The sequence below is a fragment of the Adiantum capillus-veneris genome, chromosome 30 (assembly GCF_014529385.1).
Source record: "Adiantum capillus-veneris isolate H3 chromosome 30, ASM1452938v2, whole genome shotgun sequence".
Classification (NCBI taxonomy): domain Eukaryota; kingdom Viridiplantae; phylum Streptophyta; class Polypodiopsida; order Polypodiales; family Pteridaceae; genus Adiantum; species Adiantum capillus-veneris.
The window spans coordinates 17,028,970-17,041,779 of NC_140960.1; the positions used below are offsets into that span (position 1 = coordinate 17,028,970).

The 12,810-nt window shown below is 43.2% G+C and overlaps 1 protein-coding gene across 1 annotated transcript in view; it reads right to left on the reverse strand.

Annotated features, from left to right (window-relative positions):
* Positions 1 to 305: 305 nt before the first annotated feature.
* LOC147417612 (uncharacterized) overlaps positions 306 to 12,810 on the reverse strand; it is a 90,690-nt gene continuing 78,185 nt past the window's right edge. Inside the window, exons 4-5 of the mRNA XM_086506445.1 lie at positions 1,262 to 1,416; positions 306 to 1,144 (exon numbers count right to left, since the gene is read on the reverse strand). Of these exons, the coding sequence (XP_086362571.1) occupies positions 780 to 1,144; positions 1,262 to 1,416 (520 nt within the window). The 3' untranslated portion in view covers positions 306 to 779. The remainder of the gene's footprint in view (positions 1,145 to 1,261; positions 1,417 to 12,810) is intronic.

Below are 12,810 nucleotides of genomic sequence, written 5' to 3' on the forward strand. Positions count from 1 at the left end.
GCCCTTTAGGTTATTATCACACACCCAACCACCTTCAGGAGGCTTATCGTCATGGCAGCAGTCCTGTTTTACACTACCCATACTTTCACACTCGACACCTTCCCATTTAAGAGACACCTCACTTCAACAATTTGACTATTTCTAGCTTTTTAGCATGGTTTCACCCACTTGGGTGACATACCTTGTACACTCTGATCGATGAAAATTGATTAGAGTGTACAAGATGTGTGTGTGTGTGTGTGTGTGTATGTGAGAGAGAGAGAGAGAGAGAGAGAGAGAGAGAGAGAGAAGAAGAAGAAGAAGAAGAAGAAGAAGAAGAAGAGAATTTTAACGTCGTATGAAGCTATCCCAAGAGACCTCAAAGATCTATCCAAAGAGAGAGAGAGAGAGAGTGTCATTCATGGCAGTAAGCCAAAGAACCGAACCAGCACTTTGGCCTACCTATAACAAAACCATACAAAGGGCGGCCTTCATTGATCAAGCTTTCCCCAGCATACATGGCCATCAACAAAGACTTACTGCATTCCTGAATCCTAAGACAATTCTGTACAAAACTCCGGGAGAACAAAACTACTCTCCAGAACATCCAGGTTCTTTCAGCAAAATCTATTGATGCTTGAGATCTTCCTGCTGACTGTTTTAAGTCAACCCATCAACCTTCGTGTTATGCTGGACTTCATGGCTTGACGAAGGCACTTTGCTGCAGTAAACAGGTATCAAAACATCACATGATGATTAAAGATGACAAGAGCCTTGCAGGTGCTCAATTTTTACAAACTTTAGAATGAATCCTCGGATTCATTTGACACAACTTGCTTCTGCCTCCAGCCTGTCAATGTTTCCTCTTTGATCCCTTGTTTAGATAAGCCTTCCACTTCAAGCTCTTCTCGCAGAAACTCAGCAAACCTTTTGCGCGATGGCTTGCAAATTGCACACAGACCCTTCCCCCCGGTAGAAATGCTCGTTGACGCATTGCAAGATACTTCCTCTCTCAAGCTGTCAAGTAGACCACATTCATCGTGGCTTTCATCCGCTCCATGACTATCCGCTGACACAGCACACTCAGTATGCTGCTGTTGTATTTGTTCTGCTTCCTGTGTTGACTCAAACTTGAGACCCTTGATGTCCATTGTGCCAACATTCACTGTGAAAATGAGGGCACAAAGCAAGAGAGCATTTGTCGGCAAAGCTCAGTGATGGGGCAAAAAACGTTTTGATGAGACAGGAAGCCCAGAAGTGTGACACGCATGATAAGACTTACCTATAGCTCCCCGACCTGCAAGAGACGGCAAGTATCTCTGTACATGACATTCAGCATCCTCATCTGCTTTCAAAATCTCACACTCAAAGTTGACAGTTGGAACTCCAATGCCTCGGTCTTTTCTTTGCACAGCTTCCAGAACATCTTCCTCCCACCTGTTCACCACATAAACATCAGCATCCTTGTCATTGCTAGCACAATAATTGACCGAAGTTCTCTCAACGTAAAGCAGAAATTTGTGCCAAATCAAAATGGCATGCTTTCTGTCCGAAAAGTTCGTTTAAGATGATACTGCCCTTAATAACGGTTTGGATTCTAGAAATTAATACTAGCCACTCCCCATCCTGTATTGCCGGTCCAATATCCTAGCTACCATGCAACTGAAGTGAATCCTGCTCATGAAGATCTGTACCTCAACTCACATACTCCAAGGAACAATATAGCCTGATGCCTGTGTCAGAATCATATGCTGGCCCCTCTATAAGGACTCTCTGCTCAATAGAAAAGAAAGATGCGGCTCTCCTAGGGTTGCACAATTCAAAAATAGGAGCCCAATCAAAAACGTTATTGACCATACCAGCCTCTCCATCGCACCATCCAACTACTGTGTAATGTGTACAATATACTCACATCCAATAGTGCCTCTCTATATATATATATATCCAAATATGATGCCACAAGACCACCTCAATCATGGAAGACTCCCATGGGTCGTCATATGCTGTCTGAAACATGGAGATGTACATCAAGGATGCAATCGCAACATGGAACGCCGAACCATGTCTCTAAGAAAGTAACATGATAAAAAGGTCTACCTGCAGAAGGGCACCTCTGGGCTGCACTTGGATCTCTCTGAAAACAGGAAAACGGCCATTTCCAACACTTACTAAAGAGTCTCGGAAAGCGTCCCATACCACGAGTCCACAACAGAGCTTGGGTCTGCGCAAGCACTGCCAAGGGTCTATAGTCCAAGTGTGGTGATCACCCAAGATAGATCACAAGTGAGCCTAGGGTACTCCTCTGCATCTGCCAAGATCAAACCTGTAGGTACACTCCAATACAATGTGACACTGCATACAGACTCGGAAGAGCAATTATATTGTCATTGTTGTAACTTCCTTAAAATCTTCAACAACACTGTCCTTTCCACTTGTGCTGAAGAAAATATACCCACAACTGAATTGTGCAATCAATATCTAATACACAACAAGACATCAATACTTAAGGGAAGAGTAAAGGAACCGCCTGGGGAAACTGCAACATGGCCACAAAGATAGGAATGGGCTGCCCCAACCAAGATCAGAGGCTCCCCAAAGGGAAACATGTGAGAAGCATCCAAATGTTGCTGACTACAGGAGTAAGAACTAGGTGTCCCCACCAACTGCCGACATTGGCAGACATTTGGTTTGATCTTAGGGAGTTTGCTTGAGTAGCTCGGTCCTTTCTAGATCCCAATAGCTTCTTTGGCAAACATGATCCTCAAGTGACGACCTTTTAGGTCTTCCTATTCTTAGCAGTCCGAGTTTACCAATGGTGTGATTCTCTTTGAGCCTCCAATTCTTTGAGATTCAGGTTTTGCTATTCAGTTACAAAGGAAGCAATTTTTACTCTAGGGTGTCTTAGATTTCTTTCTCATGGTACTTATTCTCTTTTCCCACAATTGAGCGGGAAGGGGGCTTCCTATCTTGAGGGGAGAGCTCGTCTTTAGCACCAGAGCTTTCAGTGAGAGTTTGTTCTGTTCCGACGTGGGGTTGAGTTTGTTGTTACCTCTTTTGAGGATACTTCTCTTTCAAAGGAGGTGAAACCGGCCTGTAGGGTGGTAGACTTTAGCTTTCACCCGATCTTTACAATGATAAACTTTACTTGACACATCACGAATAAACCTGTGACTGAAATTAACACTTAACACAAACCACGGCTTGGTAGCTAGAGCTATCCCAAGCAGACAACGGCGATACCCTGTAGGCCCCAAAGATTGGCGCCCCTTTCCGTATTTCTTTATTCTTATAAAACTTGGGAGAAAGCCTGCAAGTTCCTACGAGCTGTCCCGCTTTTACTGGGCTGAAAATGGCCTACTCTAGCCCGATTTCGGCAGCATAACCACAATAGGAGGCTTCACAGAAAGAATCCCCATGCCAAAGGTGACTTTCCCGGTGCATACGGACACTTTCCCAGCCATTTGTGACTTCAAAAAGAGGGTCCCAAAAATTAAATAAAAATCAAGGGAAAGAAACCAACAACTAAGGTTAGTGGTTGCCATAGCCTCGTGACATAAAGCCCCCTTGAAATCGCAAACGTCCTCGATTGCATGCCAAATATATATGCCATAGATGATTTAGTGTGATTAGCACCCTTTTATCATCACATGTATCCGAAGGAAAGGTCATGAAACATAGATACAAATGACTTAATGAGACCTTCATGCTTTTGTCATTTCATCTACAATAGAAGTGAGAATAATACCTTTAGCATTTGTAAAGCAGTGTCCACTTCTATTGCACTAAATCCTTATGTACATTTGATGTGCTAGCTCCATCATTACCCCCCTTTCGAACTCGTTCGGTTGGGGCATACGTAGGCTGTAACCCAAAGGCCTCAAGGTAAAGCTGCAATACATTTGGTGACTCCAAAAGTTCACACTCTTCCATCCACTTTGCATCCAAAGGTGGATAGTTCTTGAACTTCACCAAATACCGCCTTGCAATCTGTCCCTTAACTTTTCTTTCCTTATGTCCCAAAACCTGCTCAGGTACCAAGATCTCATCAAGTTCCTCAACTTCTGGCTGATCTTCATCTGGCATATCTTCTAGCACATCACCCACAAAGGGTCTTAGAAGTCTCACGTGAAACGCATTATGAATCTTCCAAGTGTCGGGCAATTTCAGCCTATACTAAACATCGCTAATCTTATCAAGTACTTGAAAAGGCCCATAATAACGCATGTTGAGCTTCGGAAACAACCTTTCCTTCCGCTTCATCTTCTTTAACCTTGCCTTTTCAAACCGTAAAAGTACCCAATTACTAGGTGAAAACAACAATTCATGACGGTGATGATCAATAGTCCTTTTCTGCTTTGCCTGAGTCTTCTCCAAGGCAAGCTTGACCTTCTTATACACTTCATCCATATTCTCAACATAGCGGTCTGCTTCCAAAATTTTGTCCTTTGTGTGCAAAATGGGAGGAACCTTTTTGCCGCCCTCAACAATCGCAAAAGGTGTCTCGCTTGGTGATGAATGCACCGTATTGTTGTACGCATACTCAAGCATGGGTAGATACTGTTCCCACTTGCCCTTATTATCTGACACATAACATTTCAGCAGATCTAAGACAATAGAATTAACCACTTCTGACTTTCCATCAGTTTGTGGATGAAATGAGGATGAAAACCTGAGCGTGATGCCCATGTTTTCAAACAAGCCTCTCCAAAATAGGCTTGTCATACGAGGATCACGATCGCTGACAGTCACAAAATAGTGACGTGACATGACCACCCAAGAGCAAAGGACAGTAATTCCCTTAACAGGCTGGCAGTACGGACGTCCGCGAATTTTGCTACCAACCTGATGATGTGGCAGCTCCATAAAACGCATTGACAGCATGCTGATGTGGCAGAACTTTACGGAATTCCGCTTTTCGTACAAGTTGCTTTTTCTGGCAGCTTTTGGAGCTAGTTGCTTTTTGGAACAAATTGCTTTTGGGATCATTGCTTTAGGAACAAATTGCTTTTGAGTTTAATTGCTTATGGGACTCTGCTTTTGGCATCCCTGTAAGAATAAAAGGACCCTTAGGGGCCTCACTCTTTAGAGCATCTCGACAGAGAGTCTGAGAGCCGAGGACATGCGGGAGTTGTATTTTGATCAAACACTAATATAATAAAGAAATACCGAAAGGGGCGCCAGGTTCTAGGGCCAATACCCCTGAGCACGGGCCGTGTCGACCAAATTGAACTGTGATTTTAAAGTTGTGAAGTATTTTAAGTGATTCTCTCGTGTGTCGTGTCGGATTCTGGACTTTGGGGTCTGTGACACTGGTATCAAAGCATGGCCGATTTCTCTTCTACCGGGAAATCCGATCCTCTTACCGGGACACACATGGATTCAAACGACGAATCCCGGAAGAATCAGACGAACCCTCTTGAAACTTTTGAAACAGGAAGCATTACGGAAAATTGAATGGATTAGCAGATCACGAATACGGGCCACCTCGGCCTACGCAGCATCAACTAATGGAGATGGAACGTCAATAACAGGCTAATGAGTGCACAAAGCAGATGCTCAAGTTTACAAAGAATCCACAATATGCAAAATTTTTGACCCAACACCCGATTGACGAGGTGCACACCCATAGGCAGAAAGCCATCGATACCCCAATCAAGTCAGCCCTCAAGCAACCTCCTGTTCCACGGATGTTTACTAAAGATAAACTCGAGGACGTTGTTGAAAGACGAGTCAACCAACTATTGGAGTCAAAAGAGAAGCAACTGAAGAAACGTAACAAGGAAACTGATTTCCTTGGTTACTTGGGCCGAAAATCCTCTTTTGAAAACCCCAAAAAACAGAAGAAGCATGTACGCTTCGAAGGACCATCGAGGTCGTCCTCATCTTCTTCAGACAGCTCAGACAGCTCATCTTCTTCTCACTCGAGTGATGAGGACAGAAAGGACAAGAAACGACAGAAAGATCATATGTTTTATTAAACAAGGAAGCACTTTTACAAAGTCAATCAGTATGATTTCCTCGACGACAAGGACAAAAAGCCAAAGAATTCAAAGAGGAGTAAAGTTTGAGTACTTTTCAGGGTGATGTCCCAAGGTTTTAGCCTTTCTCCAACAGTTTGATATAGCATTTTCTGGAGGCCGCTATATCGAGCACTCCAAGATTACACGGGCAACATCCTTTTTGAAAGGCAATGCAGGCAATGCACAAACATGGTGGTCTATTCTTTTGTTAAGGAAACAGGCACCCACAAAGTGTTTGAAACTTAAGAAACTCTTTATTTCTTCATGGCTCACTCAAGAATACGAACGCAACGTGATTACTGACTGGAACCATATTCGGATCGTCAAGGTCAAATCCTTGGATACTTATTGTGAAAGATTTTGGGATATCTTCTTACTTGCTTCATCCTTTAAGAAGATCAGTTTTAAGGATCAGATTGAACGGTTCTGCTGTGGACTTCCTAAAGAGATCCAAGACTACTGTCTTGAAAAGAAGTCCGAGTCCATACAATAGTTGATGGGACATGCAAAGCGGGGATTTGCTATACATTCGGGTAATTTGACTTACCCACCAAATGAACCTTCGACAAGTCAGAACAGAAATAGACGACAAAGAGATACACGATCTTGATTGACAGAAGAACAGAGATTGACAGAAGAATATTTCAAAGTAGGAAAATGTTTTGAATGTGGCGAACAAGGACATATCTCTTCATGATGCCCCAAGAAGGCACAACAATGAAAATGGTTGACAGATCGGAAATAGAATGGGGCAAGGAGATACTTGTTTCAGAGTAGATATTAGATAAAAAATTATGAATGAACTACCATTATTTTGCTTTATGAATGAAATAGGACTTTTTGAAGATGATTTTGATTTAAGTATAAAACTAATGTTTTATGAAAGAACCTGCTATTTGTGAACAGATAACAGGATTAAGAATGAGATGATGATGATTTTGGAGCAGTGACAGCTCTCGATATTAAATCATGAATTTTGAATCGCGAATGATTCAATGGAATTGTTGTGAGTGCATCAAGAGTTCCTGCAGGATAAGATGGCCACATAGCTAGAACTGAATGATTGGACCACTTTGTTCAGTATGAACTTAGTGATAGATTGGGATCTCCGGAAATGATTACTCGCACACGACAGTGCTGGAGTACAGATAGAATGACCACTCGCACACGACAGTGCTGGGCTGCAGAAATCTATGGAATGATCGCAATATGGGATTAGTCAATCCGACACATAGTGACATAAAAACGCGTTTCAGCCCTCCGAAACCTTGAAACGGCGAAACGGACGAAACGAGTCGATTTTTTTTTTGGTCCCCTTTTGATTGGTTGACGTCAAACCACCCGTTTGGGGATTTTTTAAGCCATGTACAAAGGCCGCCTCACGAACATCAAATAATCTCTCTCTCTCTCTCTCTCTCTCTCTCTCTCTCTCTCTGTGTCTCTCTCTCTCTCTAAACCTTACACATCTGCCAAGCCCCCTCATCTATATCTGTACGTTGCTGCAGTTGGCTGCCGACTTACCTTGTTCACTCTAACTCAAGTCTCACATCTAGATTTTGGTATTTCACATGTCTTGATAGGTGAATTTGCATATATATTCAATGTATAATTATAGATACATACATGTAAAACGAAACCTGTGTTTCGCTTTCTTTGAGCTCTGAAACGAAACGTTTCAAAAACCTCGAAACGCACGAAACGCCGAAACGTTTCATGTCACACTGATCCGACATCAGTGAGATTTGGGATAGATCTAGATGCGATTGCTAAATACATTGCCAGTAATCATGGTCCTAGATCAAAACCGAATCCATGGACGTGATCGCGATATGGGATTAGTTAATCAACATCAATGAGGTCCGGTGGGGATCTAGATGCGTGTAAGATGCAGCGCAATGAATGTTTGAACTTTGCTCAAGATGAGTGCTCCGAACTGTGCTTGAGGTTCCTTTTGTTCTTATGGAAGGTAGAGCCTTCTGTTCTTAATGAGAGAGTGCAATGATCATAACAAAGTGAATGGACACTGTGCGTGCAAGTGTATGAGACTGAGAGATAGAGAGAGAAGAGAATACAACACCAGAGACGTTGTAAAACCCTCCTCCGAAGGCCCAACTCTCGTCGGCGAGAGTGGTCTACTATTGATTGCACAATCTGGTACAAAGTGGATGCATGTGACTGATGCAAGTCTAGGCTAGATCGATGACGACGACGGGGATGGCGAGACCGATCTAAGGGCTGAAATCTGCTACTCTTTATCTACTGTCCAAAAACGCTAATGGGCTGAAATCTGTTGCGGCTGAAAACTGATGTTCTTTAGGGCTGAAACTGATGGTCTTTTAGGGCTGAAACTGCAGGTCCTCATTGTTGAAATTGCAGGTGTTCATTGCTGAAAATCGCCAAGGCTGAAATCTGTAGAGGCTGAAAATCTGCAAACGCTAGGGCTCTCCAAAAATGCTAGATGCTGGGGTCTGCTGGCAATGACTTCTTGCTGAGGAAACGCTAGGGTTGAGAGGTTATGGCGATGGGTGCTTGATGCAAACAACGCCAAGGCTGTGGGGGGTCTTGCTTGAGAAGTTGCCTGTTGAGCCAAGCTCCTGTTGCCTCTTCTGCCAATTAGTGCTAGTATAGGTTTGCTTATATACAAACTTACTCAATTTGCCCTACCTACTTTCCAACAAAAGTCACTAAAAAATAATAAGTGAAAAATATCAAAAATAGGTAAAATAGGCTAAATGCACTAGAAAATTTCCCTAAAGGATTTTGATGGATTCTGATGGGAATGCTTATGATCATGTTGTGTGCAACCAGAGGATATGCATCTACACTAAGTGACTGGGCATGCACGGTCTACGAATAGGCTCACAAAGTGCCAGATCACTTCTAATCTAGACTGACTGGACTGACTCAACCCTTGTCGTGTTGTAGCTTGTCGACGGACACATGGGGTTGGATGTGTCACGTGATAATGCACTTACTAAATACGTCGCTAGGAATCACGGTCCTAGATTCCATGTGATGTGATATGAATGTGATGTAATGTGACTGTCGTCTTTGTACAAGTGTTGGATTTGTGTCGTCTAGTGCGTCGGTACTTACAGTCAGTGTCTACTGAACTAGTTCATCACTTATGTCTGATTTTGCAGGCGTAATCGAGGACGAATACAATTCTCTCAAGAGGGGGGTATGTCACAAAATGGTGACGTGGCATGACCACCTGAGAGCAAAGGACAGTACACACGTTGGTAGTACGGATGCCCGCAAATTCTGCTGTGACAGGTGGCAGTACGGACGTCTGCAAATACCGTTGACAGGTTGATGACGTGGCAGCTCTGTAAAACATGCTGCCAACATGCTGACGTGGCAGAACTGTACGGGATTCCGCTTGTTGTGCAAGTTGCTTTTTCTGGCAGCTTTTGGAGCTAGTTGCTTTTTGGAACAAATTGCTTTTGGGATCATTGCTTTAAGAACAAATTGCTTTTGAGTTTAACTGCTTTTGGGGCTCTACTTTTGGCATCTCTTGTAAGAATAAAAGGACTCTTAGGGGCCTCACTCTCTAGAGCATCTAAACGAAGAGTCTGAGATGCGAGGACACGTGGGAGTTGTATTTTGATCAAACATTAATATACTAAAAAGTACCAAAAGGGGCGCCAGGTTTTGGTTCCAATAACTCTCGGGACGGAACTACGCTGGGCTGTGCGACCAAGTTGAACTATGATTTTAAAGTTGTGAAATATTTTAAGTGATTCTCTCGTGTGTCGTGTCCGATTCTCGACTTGGGGTGCCCAAATTTGTGACACTGACAATCGATTGTGCCATACCATGGTACTTGAACACATTGAACATAAACAAACAATGCCATCTGGTCAGATTTTATCTTCTTTCCTGACAGGAATAAAATGGGCCTGCTTGCTAAACCTGCAAATAATGGTCCATATATCATCATTCCTATCGACATTCGTGGAAGATCAAAGATAAAATTCATAGCAATGCTTTCCCATGGCTTATCTGGAATAGGCAGTGGCTGTAATAAGCTAGTTGCCTTTTGGCAAATCACGCATGCTCGCACAAAGGCATCCACATCTCTCCTCAAAGTAGGCCAATAAAAGAATGTCTCCACCACTTTCATTGTCGCATCTATCCCACGATGCCCTGCATACAATGGGACATGCCTTTCTACCATAACTTTATGTCGCAATGGCCTAGTGACACATAATCTGCCATGCATCATCATAAAACCATCCTTGCGGAGGTAGTGCTCATGGCGTTGCCCATCTTGCAACTGTTTAAAGATCCTTGCAAAATCTTCATTAATAGCATACTATTCCTTCATGTCATCAAGCTCAAGATGATAAAGAATTGACACAACCGAAATTTGTGGCTTTCTTGATAACGCATCAGCAACAACATTCTTCTTGCCTTCCACATGCAAAGTCTGAAAGTGGAGCATAGAAAGAATGTTTGCCCATCACATATGCTTTTCGGATAACTTTGACTATGTCAAGAAGTATCGCAAGGTCTGATGATCTGTCTGGACAACAAAATCAGCACCTAACAGGTAGTGCCTCCAACTAGAAAGCACATGAATCACGGCTAAGGGGTCTTTCTGAAGCTACTTTCTCATAGATTTGCATCGTCTTTTTTGGCCCTTGCAAGATTCTGCTCTCGTAAGCTACTACCCGACCATCTTGCATTAACACTACCCCAATACTACTCCCACACGCATCACACTGGACTACAAATGACTTCCTGAGGTCTGGTAAGACAATTACTGGATCCGAAATCATCTTTTCCTTTAAGAGATCAAAAGCTGAAATCTATTTTTGTGTCCACCTGAACGTGACCTCTATCTTTTGCAAAGCATGTAGCGGTGAAGCAATCTCACTAAAGTTCCTGATAAACCTTCTGTAGTAGTAAGAGCATAAGCCCAAGAAGCTACAGACATCATGCACAATCTTCAAATCTGGCCATGTCCTAATTGCTTCAATCTGGGCAAGATCCATTTGGACACCACCCTTTGACACTATGTGGCCAAGAAAGTGAATCTCTTCCAAGAAGAACTCAATTTCTTAGGATTAATGATCAACCTGTGAGTGCATAGCTCTTCGAAGACAATGGTCAAGTGACGCCTATGCTCCTCTTTATTCTTTGAGTAGACTATCATGTCGTCAAAGAATGTGCCGACAAACTTTTGATGTGGGCGGATAATCCGATCCATCGTCCTATTGAACGTAGGAGCAATTGTAAAACCGAACGGCATCACTGAGAACTCATACAGACCAAATGTAAAATGTCGTCCTAAACGCAATCTTGTGCACATCCTTTGGCTTGATACGAATCTGATGGTACCCACTCTTAAGGTCTATCCTGCTTAAAATTGCAGCACCCTCTAGTCGGTCAAGAATATCATCAATCCTTGGGATAGGAAACCTGTTCTTGATGGTATTCTTATTCAGGCACAGTAGTCAATACACATGCGCCAAGAGCCATCCTTCTTCTGCACTAGAAGCACTGGGGAGAAAAAGGGTGAAGAACTAGGTTGAATCAGCCCTTTCTCTAGCAACTCCTCTACTTGGCCCATAATTTCTTTCTGTTGAGCTGCACTAACCCTGTAGGGACGCCTATTTGGTGGGCTACAACCTGGCACCAAATCTATCGCATGGTCCTCATGCCTCTCTGGCGGCAACCGAGACGGTAAAGAATAAAAAAAACAGTCATTAAACTCTCGCAAAAATGCTGACCTTTCTTTATCTAACACAGATAAATTTGACTGACAATTATCTGAAACATCACGTGCAAAAATCAAGTATGTAGAAAGATAATTCTTAATTACAGAAGTGATAGCCAAAACAGATACAATACGGACAGACTCCCCTTTAAGCTTTACATCAAGGATGTGAGTTTTGCCCCTATGCTAAAGCGTGATCTTTTTGTTGAAGAGACATCCAACACTCCATGTATACAGAACATCCATAGGATTCCCAACAGCGCATCGCACCCTTTCAGTGGCATGATGTAAAATTCTTCTGTGTCCACATATGACTGAATATGTAGACACAGCTTTCCAATGATATGCGTAACACAATCTGAGTGGCCAGGACATGCCATCCCTGCCTCTGCCGTGTACCCCATCTCTTCAGCTTTGATACCCACCTTGATGGCCAATTCCGGTGAGATAAAGTTTGCTTTAGCACCTGGATCAAAGAAGATAAGTGATGTCTGGTCTCTGACTTTACCCCACGCATAGCTCACTGGAATCAGAACTATCACCCACCATATCTAGCACTAGACCTGCCGTGGGTTTAGGCTTCTTGCCTTTCCGGTCCTCTTTGTCCTCTGAGTCAGCTGGCCTCCTCCTCTGGAGACAATCTGCAGTAAAATGGCCAGGCTGCTTGCATATAAAGCATTTGCCCTCACTCATTTAAGCCTTCTTCTCCTTGAACGACTTTACGCACAAAAGGCTTCCTTTTCTTTTTCTTGGCTGAGTACTTGCCTTTGTTTGCCTTTTCTGACCCCTGGGATGCTTCAGGAGTCACTTTCACAACGGGCTTCTTTGCTGAATTTTTCTTTTGCTGACCCCCTTCCACGTTGCCTGGAAACCCACTATCCGCTCCTTCAACAAGGCAAGACTAGTGTTGGCAACTTCTGTAAGTTGAGTGAGGGTAGCCACTTTGTTCTTTGAACACTAATCTCGAAGCCCTTTAGGCAGCCCACAACAATACTTCTCAATTTGCTCTGTCAGACGCACAAACCTGTAGGAGGTTACTGAGGGCAACGCTTTACAAAACCTCCGATTGTACTCCTGTAGGCTCTT